This window comes from Callospermophilus lateralis, chromosome 3 (assembly GCF_048772815.1).
Source record: "Callospermophilus lateralis isolate mCalLat2 chromosome 3, mCalLat2.hap1, whole genome shotgun sequence".
Taxonomy (NCBI): domain Eukaryota; kingdom Metazoa; phylum Chordata; class Mammalia; order Rodentia; family Sciuridae; genus Callospermophilus; species Callospermophilus lateralis.
The window spans coordinates 16,747,602-16,766,913 of record NC_135307.1 but is presented as its reverse complement, the minus strand read 5'-3'; the positions used below and the strand labels follow the sequence as shown (position 1 = coordinate 16,766,913).

The 19,312-nt window shown below is 34.5% G+C and overlaps 1 protein-coding gene across 4 annotated transcripts in view; it reads right to left on the bottom strand.

Annotated features, from left to right (window-relative positions):
* Eml5 (EMAP like 5) overlaps positions 1-19,312 on the bottom strand; it is a 185,097-nt gene that overhangs the window by 120,221 nt on the left and 45,564 nt on the right. For all 4 annotated transcript variants that reach the window (XM_076849768.1, XM_076849767.1, XM_076849765.1 and 1 more), the window contains exons 4-7: positions 18,316-18,384; positions 15,300-15,485; positions 12,218-12,353; positions 10,009-10,210 (exon numbers count right to left, since the gene is read on the bottom strand). In XM_076849768.1, the coding sequence (XP_076705883.1) occupies positions 10,009-10,210; positions 12,218-12,353; positions 15,300-15,485; positions 18,316-18,384 (593 nt within the window). The remainder of the gene's footprint in view (positions 1-10,008; positions 10,211-12,217; positions 12,354-15,299; positions 15,486-18,315; positions 18,385-19,312) is intronic.

Sequence of the window (19,312 nt, the reverse complement as noted above, 5' to 3'; positions counted from 1 at the left end):
TTGTACTACTTGGTGCACTACAAATTGCAGGTACAATCATAACTTGAAAGAATTTCAAGTACAATGTCTACTACATGGCAACATTTTATTATTTTTATTACCATAGTGCACATCTATCATGTTGAGACAAGTGTAAAGAAAGTAATTTTGAATGTTGCATTTAAAAAAAAAATTTAGTTGTAGATGGACACCTTTATTTGATTGATTGACAATGATTGATTTTTATGCGGTGCTGAGAATGGAACCCAGTCCCCCACACGTGCCAGGCAAGTGCCCCACCACTGAGCTACATCTCCAGCCCCTGAATATTGCATTTTTAAGGAACAATGGATTACAAATTATACTGTTGATTAGATAGCAAAGCACTGTGTTTATTATGTAATTTTATAAGTAATAGTGTTTATTATGTAACACTATAGCTGTTAGAAGCATACAAATTAATATTACCAGATTGAACACTCATCATAATACTTTCAACTAATGGAAAAACAATAGTCAAAATAGTATAAAATTTAGAACAAAATCTCTCATCAGAGAAGAATTTCTTTGAAAATCTAAAATTTGAAATGAGGTCCCCACAAAAGGTTAAGTTTCAAATAATGGCTTATTTGTTAGTCAAGCAAGGAAAGCTGTTTATTAGTGATGAGTGAAGTAAATAATTTTGGGATGCAGCAGCAGAAGAATTGTGTCCAGAGAAAATACAGTAAGTGAAAATTTAGCCTTTTTTCACAAGAACTGTAGCTCAAAGGGTTAAGAATACAAGGAATGTGTCAATAATTAATTTAAAAACTGAATAGTTTTTCCTTGAATCTGGATAAGTTAACAGATGTTACCAATTTTGCCCACTTGTTTATTTGAGAAGTCAATGCCAAGTTTAATATGACTAAAGAATTAGCTACTATGAATAGTCTGCATAGAACTATAGGCAAGAATATTTTCAAAAACACTGAGAAAACATTAATTCAATACAACCTAAACTGGAATCTACTAAAAGGAATTGTGGTTGATGGTGGTAAAAATATGGGAAAAAATGGCTTAAATAAATTCATGAAGATTCTGAAAATATAAAGTATTTAAAGTTTGCGGTTATTTACTATATTATTCTTCAGCAGATACATTGCAAGAAAAAAAAAAACTTTTAAAAAACTCTTCCATGTGTTTTTGTACCAAAAGTGTTAATGGTAAACTTCACTTGCTCTTGTAGATATATTTTTAGTGCTATGAATTTTTTTCAAAAATAGAAGCTGAAAAATCCTCACTTACACTACCCCACAGCTGTTTGATGGCTTAGCAGCAAAAATGCTAGATAGATAGTTTAGCCATGAGCAGGTAATAGGAGGAAGGACAATGAAGGGTTGTAACTTACAGGGAGGAAATCAGACATGTGCACCAGAGAGTCCATGAATTATAGGACTGGGTATAACAGGGAACCTTCTCAAAGCAGACAAGCATCTGGAAAATGGGAGGTGGTATGCCAAACCTCCTCCAGCCATAGTTTATTATAACCGTTAAGCAAACTATGTTTCAAGATATATCATGCATGCCTATTCATCGTGACCAGATCTTCATGACCCCCCCACTCCTTGTCAAAGGTTATCACTAAAATCATGTCACACCCACCCCTGTGACTAGGTCATCATAACCCTCACAAAATAAACTTTCTGAGGGCTAAACAAAGGGTAATATACCACTTAAGAGGGTATAAGAGAATAAAATCAGAACAAATCTCAACTCTTGTCCTCCCTAGAGGTGGTCCCTTTAGTGCCTGTGAACATCTGTACTCTCACCCTTTCTAATAAACTAATGCTTGTTCCTGTGTGATTCTCATGAGATTATTTCTGAGGATCCCAAGAACTGGTGCCATGAACCCCCATGGCTGCTTCAGCTCCACAAGTGAGTCTCTTTATTTTTATTTATCCTTTTTACTTTTTTGATAGTTTAAGTAACACACCAGTAAAACAAAATCAATAACATCTGTGTAGAGAACTAGGGATTTAATTGTAAACTTTGATAATGTTCTGTATTGAGAACAAGAGGAGTGCTTTTCCTCCTTTACATGTGTCTTAGTTTGGGCCTCTGTAACAGACTATACAATAGTCTGGGTGGCTTAACAACCACCCAGAAGTTCTGTGGCCTGGGAAGTCCACAGTCAAGGTGCTAGCAGGTTCATTGTCAGGTGAGGGCCTACAACCTGGCTGCCTTCTTGTGACATCTATAATGGGCACCTTTAAAATTGGGAATCTGAAGAAGTACCCAGACACTGTCCTGACATTTTGTCCTAATGTGTTGTTTTTTCCTTCCCAGTTCATATCAAGCCCCCAAAATCCAGAGCCAAGGGATGGGCAGAACCAGACTTCCTATGCAAATGCATACCTTTTGCCTCTCCCCTTTCATTCTCTCTCTATATGATCCTAAAACTGTTGTCAGTACAGGGAATACAGATTTCTAGAGCAGTTGTCTTGCTGGTTTTTAGACAAACCAAAAATAAATTCATTTCTTGTTTCATCATCATTTTTCTGTTTGTTAATTAGATGTGGCCAGTGGTTGAAACTGGTCTGTTGGGACTCCCAGAGTCAAGCCTCTGACTGGGGTCCCTGGGTAAAAAAAAAAAAAAACCAATAAAATTTTATTGTTATGTCTCAGACCCAAAACTAAAATTCTTCTGAACCAAAGAACTGCTCTCAAAAGAACTGTTCTCAAGCACAATTATAAAACACTGAACAGCTTTAAAAATTAGCTTTTGATGCAGACTTGATATTGTTTTTTCATAAATTCAACACAATTATAACACAAGAGCAGTACTTATATGTGAAACTTCTGTGCTAAAGTAATTTGGATAACAAATAATGCTATGTAAATAATAATTAGCATCAAAAGTTAAGAAGTGATATCTCCATTCCCACACAAATCTGCATCTGCTATAGACAGACAGACAGACAGATAGGTTAAATATGCTTAATCTATAGTTCTGGCAATGTATATAGGACTACCCTCCTATATACATTTCATTTCTTGTTTCATCATCATTTTTCTCTTTGTTAATTAGATGTGGCCAGTGGCTGAAACCGGTCTGTTGGGACTCCCAGAGTCAAGCCTCTGGCTGGGGTCCCTGGGTAAAAAGAAAACAAAATTACAATAAAATTTTACTGTACTCAAGATCGCAAGAGAAAGTACCACAAGAGAAAGCCATAAACAAAGTTCAAGTTTATGCAAGCGAAAAAATGCCCTCAGGGCAAAAGTGACTTTGGCTCTTTGATGCTCCTAAATTTTCATTTTGTTTTATAAAATGTTTGAACAGTTCCTTACTATCTTGCCAGTTTTTTAAAGCCTTCCAAGGCAATTTACACTTTAATGAGCATCTCTGGTGGTTTTCATTAGAAGAATCCTTTCCAAACAAATTGTCACCAATAATAGAAACAGAAATATGAACAATTACTTTCTAAAGGACCAATTGCCCTTTTTTCAGCAACTATACAGCAGCTGGTAATAGCAATTCTATAAGGAAAGAAACTATTAAAACAGTTCCTAGGGACTGGGGTTGTGGCTCAGTGGGAGAGGGCTCGCCTCGTACATGGAGACCCTGGGTTCGATCCCCAGTACTACATAAAAATAAATAAGTGAAATAAAGGTATTGTGTCCAACTATAATTAAAAAATAAATATTTAAAAAGAAACAGTTCCTAGCAAAGCACATGGATAAAGGGCAGCCCATACAGCAAGTTTCAACAGAGCTATGGCACCTTCCATTCCCATAAAATAGTCAGGCATAATGAGAGTAAATGGCATGGCTCAGTAGTATATTGTAAAGACAAATTAGTAGTTATCAATAATTAGTCTGGATGCCTACTCCACCATTTAAACCAAAGAAAACTTTACACACATGAATGGTTAGACCTAAAAGACAAAGGCATTAATGTAAACCAGATATGGTAGCACATGCCTGTAGCCCCAGCTACTCCAGAAGCTGATGCTAGAGGATCACCTGAGCTCAGGAGTTTGAGACCAACCTGAGTAATACAGCAAGATCTCATCTCAAAAAACAAAGAAACAACAACAAAAACACCACTAATGTGCAGGAAGAATACATAGGATGAACAACCCTAATCCACAATTCCAAAATCTGAAATGACACTGAAAACTTCCATATATGACCTCAAGTGATGCTCACAATGCGAGTGTAGTAAAAATACTATATAAAATTACTAGGGCTGGGGTTGTAGCTCAGTGGTAGAGTGCTTGCCTCACACATGTGAGGCACTGTGTTCGATCCTCAGCACTACATAAAAATAAAAATAATGCGTCCATCTACAACTAAAAATATATATATTTTTTTAAAATTACCATCAGGAGTTGGGGATACAGCTCAGCTGGTAGAGTGCTTGCCTCACATGCACAAGGCCCTGGGTTCAAGCCCCAGCACCAGCAAAAAAAAAAAAAAAAAAAATTACCATCAGGCTATATGTATAGGTGTGCATGGAACAATTAATTTTGATGTAACAGGGTCTACTTCACACTTTGTGTGTGAACCTTGCTGCTCCTTCATTGGAGACTTATTTTAATAAAACTGTGTTTTTGTTGTTTTCCCACTTCTTTTTCTTCCTCCTCTTCTCACCTGCCCTAAACACAAGGAAGCAAGATGAATATTCTTCCTATCTTAGGCTGTTACAGTGTCCTCCAGCTTACTGAACACAAGAATGAAGGAATGTGTGCCAGCAAGATTTGCAGACCTGGAAACTGGTGCCAGTAGGTCTGAGCAATGGCTAACTCCAGGCTACCATGTAAAAATGAATTGTGTGTACCCTTTTATAGGTACATCCTGAATTTCCATTTAAAAAGCTCTTTGTTCCCTTTTTACAAGGGGGACAGTAGCTTTTTAGGTTGCAACTCTCCTTATTTTCAAGCAAATTAATAAAACTCTTTCCTTTTTCTCAAAACCTTGTCCTTGTTATTTGTATTGGCATCAGGGATAAGGATGAAGCTTTTGGTAATATTTAGACATGGGTTCCATTCTCAAGGTATCTCTTTATGTATATGCAAATATTCCAAAAATTCTCAATAGAGGAACTATTACCTCCAAAAAGTAAAAATGAGTTATTAGGTGTGAAAAATCTAATTACAATGTTTTATACTCCTATAAACGGCCACAATATAAAAACAGACACATAGTTAGTTTTGGTATTGAAATTTCACAAAGAAAGGTTGAAATTTTTTTTTTAAAAAAAGTCTAAAGGTTCACTGGGAAAGTAACAGTGAAAAAAAGGTTGAGAAACACTGATCTCAACAATGCCCATCAATCCTTGCTAATACCAAAAATGGAGGAGGATGAGGAAGAAGAGGAGGAGGAGGAGGAGAAAAAGAAAAAAAGACTATATATTACATACCATCAGAGGAGAGCTAGTTTTCGCTACCTAGGAAATATTCTTGGTAAAAATTCATAACTGCATTTCATCAGACCTCTAGATCTACCTATTAGTTTATAGGACACAGGCAACAGAGAATGTGTTAAAGTATTCTCTGGGTCTGCAATTAGCCAAACCTAGAACATGGAAAACTCTACAGAGTAAAGTCTTTCCTCAACAAATGAACTGTAAGAAAGGGGGGAAATGAAAGAAAAAAAAGCTATTGAATAAGAGACTTAACAGACATATCAATAATTGCAAGATATAGACTTTATTTGGATCCTAATTATAAGAAAAAATAAAATTTACATAAGACAACCAGAATTCCTACATTAAATATTTTATTATGTTAAAGGAATGCTGTGTGAAAAAATTATAATGATGTTTAGAGTTATGTTCTTTTTTTTAGTTGTTGATAGACCTTTATTTTATTTATTTATATGCGATGCTGAGAATCAAACCCAGTGCCTCACACATGCCAGGCAAGTGCTCTATCACTGAGCCCCAGCCCCAGCCCCAGCCCCTAGAGTTATATTCTTAAGATACAAATTGAAATATTTACAGATGAAATGGGGGGAAGAAAGACAAATGACAAATGAGAAAAGATATCTCAACTTATACCAATGACCTAGTTCTCAAACATTAGTGTACAATGTAGTCATTTTGAAAAAGACCCCCTTTTAAATTAAAAGCTCTAAATTGTTTTAATTTCAGAACTTCTTCATCCTGGGAGTGAAGTCTTGTGGCCTAACTGGGCTCTTGAGAACCCAAGATTGTGACTGCTTCTGATCAATATACCTAGCTAAACCACACATGTATTTCCTCCCTTTTGTCCTACTGTACCCTCTTTCCTCTTATAAAAGCTTTCTGTGCCCAAGTCTCAGGAGATGGAAATCTAAGAAAGAAAAGCCAGCTTTGAATAAAACCTATTTTCCCTTGCCAGTTCATTTCCTAAGTTTCAGTGAAATTTTATGAGCAGTAAAGTCTTTCCTTTCTGTTTACATTTTGGAAAGTGTTATGGTTTAAATGTAAGATATTCTCCAAAGCTCATGTGTGAGACAAAGCAAAAAGATTTAGGAGTGAAATGATTGGGTTAACCCAATCAGTGAATTAATCCTGACAGGGATTAACAGAGTGGTAACTAAAGGCAGGAAGGGTATGCTGTAGGAGGTGGTGTAGGAAGCATAAGAAGCTGTGCTTTTGATGTTTATATTTTGTGAGCTGAGAGCTTAGTCTCTCTCTCTCTCTGCTTTCTGTTGCATGCTCCCAGCTGCTTTCCTCTGCCACACTCCTGCTATGATGTTCTGTCTTACCTCAGCCCCCAAGGAATGGAGTGGCCATCTATGGACTGAGACTTCTGAAACCATGATCTCCAAAATATACTTTTTTCTTCCCTAATTGTTTTGTCAGGCCTTTTGGTTGCAGCAACAAAAAAGCTGACTAAAACAAAAGGCTTACTAAACTGCTGAATTTCTGATATCAGGTCTTGGAAAAGGCCTGAGAATTTGCATTTCTTAAAAGTTCCTAGATAATGCTGATGCTGCTAGTATAAGAATCATACGTTTTGAACTGGGGTCAGGACTCAGTGGTAGAGTGCTTGCCTAGCATGTGTGAGGCACTGAGTTCAATTCTCAGCACCACATATAAATAAATAAAGGTCCATTGACAACTAAAATTTTTTTTAAAAATCATACTTTGAAAACTACTGTCATAGACAAAGGGCTATTTCTACAATATATAGACAGAAATTTTAAGATTCTATCTTAAGTCAATTAGACAAAAAAACTAGTGAACTAATTAAAATAGGCAAAGAGCTTAAACAGGTCACAGAAAAGGGAATACAAATGGCCTTTAAACATACACATGCTCAACATTTCTCAATATGAAAGAAATATGTATTTTCAAATCTATTTTTCCACCTTTTCAGTAATAATTAGTGCTGGCAAGGTTGTGGGAAAATAGGCACTGTTATATATTGGTAAGTGTGTAAATTTTTGCTGCCTCTGTGTAAGGCATTTATCAAATTTAAATTGCACATATCCTTTGAACATTAAGAATTTATCCACAATATCCTCAAAAAAAATAAAATACTTGGGAATCAACCTAACAAAAGAGGTGAAAGACTTATACAATGAAAACTACAGAACCCTAAAGAGAGAAATAGAAGAAGATCTTAGAAGATGGAAAAATATACCCTGTTCATGGATAGGTAGAACTAACATCATCAAAATGGCGATATTACCAAAAGTTTTCTATAGGTTTAATGCAATGCCAATCAAAATCCCAACAGCATTTCTTGTAGAAATAGAGAAAGCAATCATGAAATTCATATGGAAAAATAAAAGACCCAGAATAGCAAAAACAATGCTAAGCAGGAAGTGTGAATCAGGCGGTATAGCGATACCAGACTTCAAACTATACTACAGAGCAATAGTAACAAAAACAGCATGGTACTGGTACCAAAACAGGTGGGTGGACCAATGGTACAGAATAGAGGACACATAAACCAATCCACAAAATTACAACTATCTTATATTTGATAAAGGGGCTAAAAGCATGCAATGGAGGAAGGATAGCATCTTCAACAAATGGTGCTGGGAAAACTGGAAATCCATATGCAACAAAATGAAACTGAATCCCTTTCTCTCGCCATGCACAAAAGTTAACTCAAAGTGGATCAAGGAACTTGATATCAAATCAGAGCAAGGAACTTGATATCAAATCAGAGACACAGCGTCTGATAGAAGAAAAAGTTGGCTACGATCTACATGGGGTCGGGCTCCAAATTCCTCAATAGGACACCCAGAGCACAAGAGTTAATAACTAGAATCAACAAATGGGACTTACTCAAACTAAAAAGTTTTTTTCTCAGCAAAAGAAACAATAAGAGAGGTAAATAGGGAGCCTACATCCTGGGAACAAATCTTTACTCCTCACACTTCAGACAGAGCCCTAATATCCAGAATATACAAAGAACTCAAAAAATTAGACAATAAGATAACAAATAACCCAATCAACAAATGGGCCAAGGACCTGAACAGACATTTCTCAGAGGAGGACATACAATCAATCAACAAGTACATGAAAAAATGCTCACCATCTCTAGCAGTCAGAGAAATGCAAATCAAAACCACCCTAAGATACTATCTCACTCCAGTCAGATTGGCAGCCATTAGGAAGTCAAACAACAACAAGTGCTGGCGAGGATGTGGGGAAAAGGGTTCACTTGTACATTGCTGGTGGGACTGCAAATTGGTGCGGCCAATTTGGAAAGCAGTATGGAGATTTCTTGGAAAGCTGGCAATGGAACCACCATTTGACCCAGCTATTTCCCTTCTTGGTCTATTCCCTAAATACCTAAAAAGAGCATACTACAGGGACACTGCTACATCGATGTTCATAGCAGCACAATTCACAATAGCAAGACTGTGGAACCAACCTAGATGCCCTTCAATAGACGAATGGATAAAAAATGTGGCATTTATACACAATGGAGTATTACTCTGCATTAAAAAATGACAAAATCATAGAATTTGCAGGGAAATGGATGGCATTAGAGCAGATTATGCTAAGTGAAGCTAGCCAATCCCTTAAAAACAAATGCCAAATGTCTTCTTTGATATAAGGAGAGTAACTAAGAACAGAGTAGGGACGAAGAGCATGAGAAGAAGATTAATATTAAACAGGGATGAGAGATGGGAGGGAAAGGGAGAGAGAAGGGAAATTGCATGGAAATGGAAGGAGACCCTCAGGGGTATACAAAATTACATACAAGAGGAAGTGAGGGGAAAGGGAAAAAAAATATAAGGGGGAGAAATGAATTATAGTAGAGGGGGTAGAGAGAGAAGAGGGGAGGGAAGAGGAGGGGGGATAGTAGAAGATAGGAAAGGCAGCAGAATACAACAGACACTAGTATGGCAATATGTAAATCAATGGATGTGTAACTGATGTGATTCTGCAATCTGTATACGGGGTAAAAATGGGAGTTCATATCCCACTTGAATCAAAGTGTGAAATATGATATATCAAGAACTATGGAATGTTTTGAACAACCAACAATAAAAATTAATAAAAAAAGAATTTATCATAGAGACATTTATATATGTACAAAATGACAAATGTATGATATTTGTTGCAAACACTGCATTTATTAAGTACACAAAACTAGAAGAAAGTAAACTGCTAACAATAATGGATTCGTTGAATAAATTACAGTATATTCATACAGTAGAATATCATATGGCTGTTAAAATGATATATGTAGCTCTATTATCCTAATATGGAACAAATGCTAGATACATTTTTTTAGTTGCTGATGGACCATTATTTTTATTTATATGTGGTGCTGAAAATTGAACCAAGTGCCTCACATATGCTAGACAAGTTCTCTATCACTGAGCCACACCTCCAGTTGCAAATGCTAGATATTTTCAAGAGAAAAAAAATCAAAATCTTTCTAATGGTTATAAATTCTATAATTTGAAATACTTATTAATTATGTTCATTTGATATACTGTAAGCCATAAAATTTAATTCTAAGCTTTGAGTGTTTTTTAAAGCTTATTTAAGGACAGATTTCAGTCTATACAATTATTTTATAATTTGCTTACCTGACTGAACGATCATCACTTCCAGTCACGGCCAAAGGTTTAGTAGGATGAACAGCGAGCGCCCAAAGTTCACCTTCACAATGCCCTTGCATAATTAGGAAAGGTTTGTTTCTTTCATGCACCACAATTTCAAAAATTTCACTGTCTTGTGTTCCAACTAAAATGTGGTCACCTCGCCAACAAACACTCCTCACAGACAAACCTAATGAAATGTATATTTAATATCAATATTGTATGTTATACCAAAGCTTTAACAATATAATGCCAGTATTCCTAATTGAAAATTAATTTTTGTACCTGTTATGCCATGGATGTAAGATAAAATAAATATGGGAGTCCCTTGATCCACACTCTTACTTTCTTCACTTGTCCATATTGTTTTCTATATGGAATGACATTTCTCTTTTTTATATACTTAATTTCTACCCATCCTTCAAGACATGCACTTGGCTTCCTTTTTCCTTGTCAGACAATTCCAGGTAGTCTGACTATTTCCTCAGCCAAAGTTTTATAGCACTAACAATCTGCACCATTTGATAAGTAATTACTCAGGAACTATTTTAATAGAATTGTATTGCATTTCAAAAAAAATAATCTATCACTTCTTGTTTATATTGCATTTCTTCAATCTGCTCAGAAACGGATTCATTAAGAAGATAGAAATTTACCTTTGCTTTTTTTTTTTTTTTTTTTTTTGCATCTTCCACAATTCCTTTTTTAACCTTAGGAAAACAGTTTTTCTTAGTTTTCTCATCTGTTTAATATGGCCAACATAAAGACACTCTGTACTTAACAATACTCAAGAATAGAATTTTTAAAAGCATCAAATTTTTTTAAGCTTCAAAATACAATAATGTTCAGTAAAACTAATGAAAATAGAGTAATAGTCAACATTCACACGTTTACCGTGTACCAGATATTCTTCATTTTCATGTATTAACTCATTTATACTATGAGATAGCTATTCTTATTATCATCAATTTACAGATAATGCTAAATAATTAGCCCAGCGTTACATATCTCCCAAGTGACTGGAGTATTTTTTAAACACCAATCAGTTAACTTCCAATCTTAGTCTTATAGTAGAATGCCACATTAGCAAATAATATGTTAAATTTTATAATGAAAAATCCTATCTTATTACATCAACTTTTTAAAGTCCCGCAATAAAAAAGTTTCCCAGTTGCTGACAAGTAAATCTGGATAAAGAAAAAACACATCTATGTACATTTAAATCATCCTTAATAAAAGTTCCTCTAATCCCCAATATACTTTATTTACAATAGTTTATTTGCTAAATAGTTATTATAGCATTTTAATAATAAAATATTTTCAAAATCCAATGTTATCAAAGTAAATGACTGTCACATCTCTCTGTAGGTTTTATTAGATATAGAAAATGACAAACCCCCAAAGTAGGGAGACCTGGGAAAAGGGGAGTGAGAAGGAAAGCCATATATTGAGAACATTGATCCTTTCCCAATATCTTTCCTGGTGATAATACAAACCCTGAGGAAGAGGTGTCCATCATATCTGGAAAGGCAGTCTCTTGGAAGAGGTCAAAGCATTAATTCTTCTGTAAACAAATCCTTTCCAGATACCAACAACTGACCCCAGGCCCTCCATCAGGTCCAATACAATAAATCCCAGACACTGACCACTGACCCTAGACTTCCTCCCATTTGCCTCATAAAACAGACCCCAAATTCCTAAGCACTAAAAGTGACCCCTTCACTGATTGATTGAACAAACTCCAAATTCCTGGGTGCCCAAAGAAAATTGATATGCTCATTAGACCACCTCTCAGAATAACCTATAGAAGCCCAGGCCCTTTCTTTTTTCGGGGGCTCATCCATCAGAAAAGTGGGTCCCACCATGGCATCATTTTGTTCCTGCATCCCCTGCTCCCGTGTGAAACTTCATTCCTGAATAAAGCACTGAGCTGATTTGTGAAGTGTATGTTAGTCCCAGTCTTTTTGTGCTAACAGGTTCTATTAAAATATATACGAGATATACAAAAGAATTTTGTTGTAACATTGAATCCAAAAGTCCTCCTCAATGGATTTCAATTAAATGTATACAATGTGAAGAGGAAATGAAAGTCTTATTCATATTTATAAAACATACATTTATGATAATTGAAAGAAAGAGACAATCCTTGGCACATTTAAAATTTGTCTAATGATGAGACATTTATTTGTTTTATTACCTTTGTATCCCTGGTCTGTTTCCCTGAGATCAATCACAGTAATTGGTTTAAAAGTTAAATCCCAAAGACGAATACAGCCATCTCTACCACCAGTAGCAAACCCTTCTTCACAAGCATTCATGCTAAAAATTCCTGCCTGGAAGAAAAAATAATTTAACAATTTAAGCTTCCTAAGAACATCTATCATATAAAGATAGAAACCCATCTAACAATATTTTAGTATCATATAAGAATAAACAATATCAGAAAATAGAAAAGAAAGTTTAGAAATATATCCTTAGAAACTGAATATATAATTAAGATGGTATTTGCAGCCATAATGAAAAAATAGTTAAACCTCATACTGTATTTATAATGAATTATAGAGGAGAAAATTCTAAATGTAAAAAATAAAAAAATACGTTTACAAAAAGTTAGAATAGCAGGCGCAGTGCACGCGCCTGTAATCTCAGCAACTTGGTAGGCTGAGGCAGGAGGATCTCAAGTTTAAAACCAGTGTTAGCAACTTATTGATGCTGTAAGCAACTTAGCAAGGCCCTATCTCAAAATAAAAATAAATGGGCTGGGGATGTGGCTCAAGCGGTAGCGCACTCGCCTGGCATGCGTGCGGCCCTGGTTCGATCCTCAGCAACACATACAAACAAAGATGTTGTGCCTGCCGAAAAACTAAAGAATAAATATTAAGAAGAAAAAAAAAATTCTCTCTCACTCTCTCTCTTAAAAATAAATAAAATAAAATAAAATAAAAAAGAACTGGGGATATGGCTCAGTGTTTAAGTGTCCCTGGGTTCAATTCCTGGTATATGTGCGCGCGCGCACGCACACACACACACACACAAAGTCACAACAACACTTGTATGATTTTGGGTTATGAGACATTTTTATTTATAGTTTTTAGGCATGGCAGTTCACCCATAAGCCATTAAGAAAAAAATTTAAATTTTGGGGGGCTGGGGTTATGGCTCAGCGGTAGCGCACTTGCCTGGCATGTGTGAGGCACTGGGTTCGATTCTCAGCACTACATATAAATAAATAAAATAAAGTCTATCAACAACTGAAAAATATTTTAAAAAGCATTTCTTTAAATAAAAAAATTTAAATTTTTCATATGAAGAAAGATATCATAAAGATAGATTAAGAAAATATTTGCAACGTGTTTGACTGAAAAGGTAAATAATCCTAATGTACAGATGGATAAAGGAATGAAAAGCAATTCAAAAACACAACCAACCAATGAAAAGAGAAAAGCCAATTAACAAAAAAGGAAAAAAAGTGGTCAGTAAATATTTGAAATTTCAGAAATAGCAACAAAATCCAAACAAGAATCTACCATTTTTTACCTAGAAAATAAATAATATTTTACAATACTAGCCACATTCTGTGCCGTTGAATACAAGAAGGAAACTAGTATTTGGTAGTAAGATGGTAAGAATGTGAGTTGCCATCCCTTTTGTGGAAAAAAGACTATTTTTGGGTTTTGAGAATTTTACTTAGAGCAAATTATCATGCTTTGGACCTAACTTAAATGTTCCCCCAAAGGCCATGTGCTAAAGGCTTGGTTCTCAGCTGATGGTGCTGCAGGAGGTAGAGGAAATAGTGAAAGGTGGAATGTAGTTGGAGAAAATAGGTCACCAAACGGTGTGTATGTGTGTGTGTGTGTGTGTGTGTGTGTGTGTGTCTCTCTCTCTCTCTTTCCCAGTCTCCATGAGATGAGCAGCTTTTTTCTACCATGTGCTCCACATCATGATGTTCTACTTCCCCATAGGTCCATAATCAATGGAGCCAAGTGATCATGGATAGAAACCTCTGAAACCATGTTCCAAAATAAACCTTTCATTCTTTAAGTTGAATTTCTAAGGTATTTTATCACAAACAGAAACAGGCTAATACACACATCTTTTCAAGTAGTCCTTTATTATGTTCAGGATACTTATTTATTTTTCAGTACTAAGGACTGAACCTAGGGCCTCACACACTCAGCTACATCTCCAGCCTTTTAAACATTTTATTTGGAGATAGGGTCTCACTAAGTACCTCAGCCTGGACTAGAACCCATGGTTCTCCTGCCATATTCTTCTGAGTAGTGTGTCCTACCACATCCAGCTTATTTGGGGCTTTTCTATTTGAAGATTTGACTGATAACAATGTGGCAGCTCTGTGCTATCTAGCTCCCTTCACTTTGTGAGGAGGAACCCAACTGCTAAAAAGCTCAAATCAAAAAAAACTCAAGTTTTGGGCTGGGGTTGTAGCTCAGTGGTAGAGTGCTTGCATAGCATGTATGAAGCACTGGGTTCTATTCTCAGTACCATATATAAATAAATGAATAAAAGTCCATCAACAACTAAAAACATTTTTTTTAAAAACCACTCAGTTTTAACAATGGATTTTTCTTATTTGGTACTTTATTTAAATTAAAAGCTCAAGAGCTACAAAAATGAAATCCCTTTGACATTTATTTAAGGAATCAACATTATTTTTTAGTTATAGATGGACACAATAACTTTATTTTTATTTTTTTTTTAATTTTTTTTTTAGAGAGAGAGAGAGATTGAGAAAGAGAGAGAGAGAATTTTTTTTAATACTTATTTTTTTTTAGTTTTCGGCGGACACAACATCTTTGTTTGTATGTGGTGCTGAGGATCGAACCCGGGCCGCACGCATGCCAGGCAAGAACATTCCACCTCTGAGTCACAACCCCAGGCCTCAATGTTATTTTTTTTCTACACCTGGACTGCTCCTGGTAAGTTATCTTTAAGAGCACTGGCCTTATTTTACTATAAGTGATTATAGTTAATCTAGAATACCCTAAGGTTAAAGTCAACTAGCTTTTCTTTAACACTACTCTGAGAAAGATACTGCTAAAGCAATAACTTTGAACAGGATACTAATTATACTAATTTAATAAATATCCATGAATCAAACTGCATAATATTTATTCCTTGAAATCTTGGGGACAAATTAATTCAGTTAAAATAGCATTTTCAAGAAACTGATAAGAAACAATGTGCAACATTATGCTGTCTGTGGTTTTAAAACAATAAAGTAGTTAACATCTCAAAGTGTTTAAAATATTTATACTTACAGTATGGGCTCCTTGTATTGTTCGTATAAGATTGATTCCTTTCCACACATATATATCCCCATTGAGTGCACCAGAATATGTTAATTCATCCCGAGCACAGGCTAGGCACAATATTGTCTGAAGGTCACCCGTTTTACCAAACACACCTCGTTTTGGGGTCAGAGCATTTCCACATAAACTCCAGAACTAAAAGGCACACAATAAAATCAAATTACATATAAAGTAAAATACTTCCAATACTTCAATGTTATATTAGAATGGCAGATTAGAAATTACTTAAGAAATTGCCTTATGATTCAATAGTATTCAATGTTCACATCCTCATCCTAGTGAGTCAAAACCTATGTTATAATAGTAAGTCACTGGTTTCAATCTTTGTAAGAGAAAGGGGGTTGAACTAGATTATTTTAAAAATATACTACTGCTTTCCTTTGATATTGAAAAAAAACATGAAACTTAGAATTAAAAGTTTTGGGAATGAGTTAGCAATGAAGATAAGACATCATACACAAATGGTAAAAAGGACCAAATCTAATGTTCAATTTCTGATAGAAACAGCAAAGATGGGGGGATTGTACATTGCTCTCATTGGTATTTTCAAAGCTGAGCAAATTTCTTCCTCAAAAAGCTTAAAAATAAGATAGATACTCATTTGGAAAGATTTGGTCATCCTTGGGAGAAGACAGAGAAGTCAAAGATGAATCTTCATAAAAGAGTTTTTTTTCTCTATTATGTAGATTTTAATAAATTTTCACAGTATGCAAGGAGAAAAAATTTTAATGAGTTCAGGCAGGGATGTATATATTAAATAGTTCCATATAGAGAAACGAGGCCCAGAGAATAAACTAAGTTTTAAAAAAAAGTAAATTACTATTTCAAATAATATAATTTCTAGTATTTTATATACATCTATTTTAAACCTGACATTTCAAAGAACTAAAAATTATGATACATTTCCATTCAAACAACTAACAGATGCCTTAATGAGTTGAAATTTAATGACTTTTAAATTTAAAAGCGCCATAATTTCTGTTCATAAGAAAAGCTGGTCTCTTCCTTTTAGCAAGTCCCACTTTGAATGTATTATTTTCTTCAAGATCAGTTATTGCTAACCACGGTTTCACATTATAATCCACTAAGGAAATTATAAATTTTCCCATAATTTCCCTGGCCCCCAACAAATTGAGACAGAATTTTTGAGGAATAAAATCCAGGTTTTCAAATGCTTTTGATGCTCAGCAGGAGTTAGGAACCATTGTTCTTGAATCTAGACCAGTACTATCCAACACAACTTGTAGTGATGGTGGAAGTACTCTCTGTAACGTACACATGCTTTCCATTATAATAACCACTAGATACACATGACTCTTGAGCATTTGGAAAGTGGCTACTAGTGTGACTGATGAATTTGAAATTTTATTTAGCCTTTATTTTATTTAAATAGCTGCAAGTGGCTAGTGGCTATTAGACAGTTCAGTTTTAGATCATCTCAGGTAGTTTCCTCATACATATTATTTACAAAAAGAACAAACTATTCATTGCCCCTAAGAAAGAAAAGGAAATGTACCTCCATAATATAGTTTTTGTTTGTTTGTTTGTTTTAGTTTGAGAAGATGAGCTTTTTAAAAAGAAACCTAAAAGCGGGGCTGGGGATGTAGCTCAGTGGTAGAGCATGCATTTAGCATGCATGAAGCCCTGGGTTCCATCCCCAGAACTGCAAAAGAAAAAAAAAACTAAAAATGGATCTTTTAGTTTTATTTATAATATAAAACAGCAGCAAGATTTTTCTTCATAATTAATTTGCCATTTACTAAGCAGTTAAAATATATCAAGTACTTTGTTAAACATCATTTTGTTCATCAAAAATAAATGTCTTTGTCTCACAGTGCTTATATCATGTGCCTTAAAGCCTAATAGAGCCTTTGCTGTTAAATATTTGTTGATAATATATAAAGATTTAAAACTACCCATCTATCAAGTTATTACCAGATTATCATAACCAGAATTATAGGAGCAATAAAGACTCATTGGAGGGCTGGGGTTGTGGCTCAGCTGTAGAGCACTCGCCTAGCACGTGCAAGGCCCTGGGTTCGATCCTCAGCACCACATAAAAATAAAATAAAGATATTGTGTCCATTTACAACTAAAAAATAAAATATTAAAAAAAGACTTATTGGAGAAAATGTGGATGGAGGTGAACATATCATAAAGAAGGTTGGAACAGATTCTCACTTATTTCAAATTATCTGATTTTAAGAAATGTTACATAAGACAGTGGAAAAAAAAGCAAGTACTTGCAGTTTGCACTGGTGTTTTAAAAGTTGCTATAGACATAGGAATGAATATCACCACTGACTATGGACTTCAAAACCTGAACTATAATTACAAAACAAACCCAGTGCTTGCATAAGCAAAATAAATAGTGGCTATCAAGGCTAAAGTCAAATCAGAAAGCAAACATAGAAAAAGAAAAAGAACACTTTCAGAAAGCAGACCCTCATTGGGCACTATTATAAGCACTTGAACATATGCTTCCTTTTAAATCATCAAATCTTTGAGGATGGTAAAAACAGTTACAGTTTCAAGATGGGAAAAGAGCTCAAAGAGGTTAAATGACTCACCCAGGTTAAACATCTAATACATGACAGTCAATTCTATCCATGTTGTTTCTACCATACCACTCTAGTCCTACAAATGAAAAACTTAGCTCACTTGGTTTCCTAGTCTCACATTTTACTTTGTGAGGGAAATCTGAAGAAACAAGAATACTGTAAATTTTACCTCATAAGATTATAAACGCCTTATGGAGAGTGGTTCATTAATTACCTATTCATGCCTACATCCCTCAGAATACTAGAAGTAATTAAAAAATAAAAAATTAATTGAATATAAGAACATTAAAAAGTTGACATTTTCAAAAAAAGTACTGTCAAAATCCTAAATTGTTAATAATGTGATTCATACTTAATAGTAGAAAACTAAACATGACTATTATAAAATAAGACCCTTCTAGTACCTTGATATGTTTTACACCACAGCTGACAAGTTTATTTGGCTGGTACAAATCCCAAGAAATATCAAATATCTGTAAATAAACCAGATTCATGGTTAAAATATTTATTTCCAGAATCATTTAAGAATACTGTCCAAAAGATCAAACTACCCAAACCTATCAGAAACCACAGCAGCCTCAATAAATCATGATCAAAATCCCACATTTCAAAATCTTGTAAGAACTAAATTAAATATGAAAATGATAAGAAATAAAAACTATTAGCTTCAATGAATTTTATAAAGCAACTATTGGAGCAAAATTCAAAACTACCTTTTAAAAAAATTTTTTTAAAGAATTTGAGGGTAGGCTGAGGTAGAAGGATCAAAAGTTTGAGGCCAGCTGGGCAACTTAGTGAGACCATCTCAAAACACAAAATACAAAAGAGCTGGGGATATAGCTCAGTGGTAGAGTGCTTGCCTGTCATGTGTGAAGCCCTAGGTTCAATTCACAGTACGAGGGGAAAAAAAAAGAATTTATCCACAAATAACAAGAATGGCTTAAATTATGTAGGTGCCTGCATAATTTTTTTGAAGGGGTGAGATTCTGAATGGAACATACACTTAATACTTACACAATAAGAAATAAGGAATATTTTTATAGCTTTTTATAACATAGAATTACTTTCATAAAGGATATAAACATTTATTTCACAGAAATTTATTTTTATTTTTTAGTTTTCTTACTGTTTATGGGTCAAATACAATTAACTTACATATACTTAAATTTTGCAGGTCTCCAGGCTTTGTTCATATCTAAGATCCCACAAAGTTTAAATACATACAAAGCAAAAACTCAGATGAAATAAAACATATACTAGAAACACATAATTAAGAAATAAATGAAAGAAAACCATTTGAAAAATAATTCAGTAATCTTTCAATCTGAGGGTTTTCACCATGTTTTTTTGACTCCTGTTATCATCTAACTTAAAATGTTTACTATCTCAAAAAATTTTAGA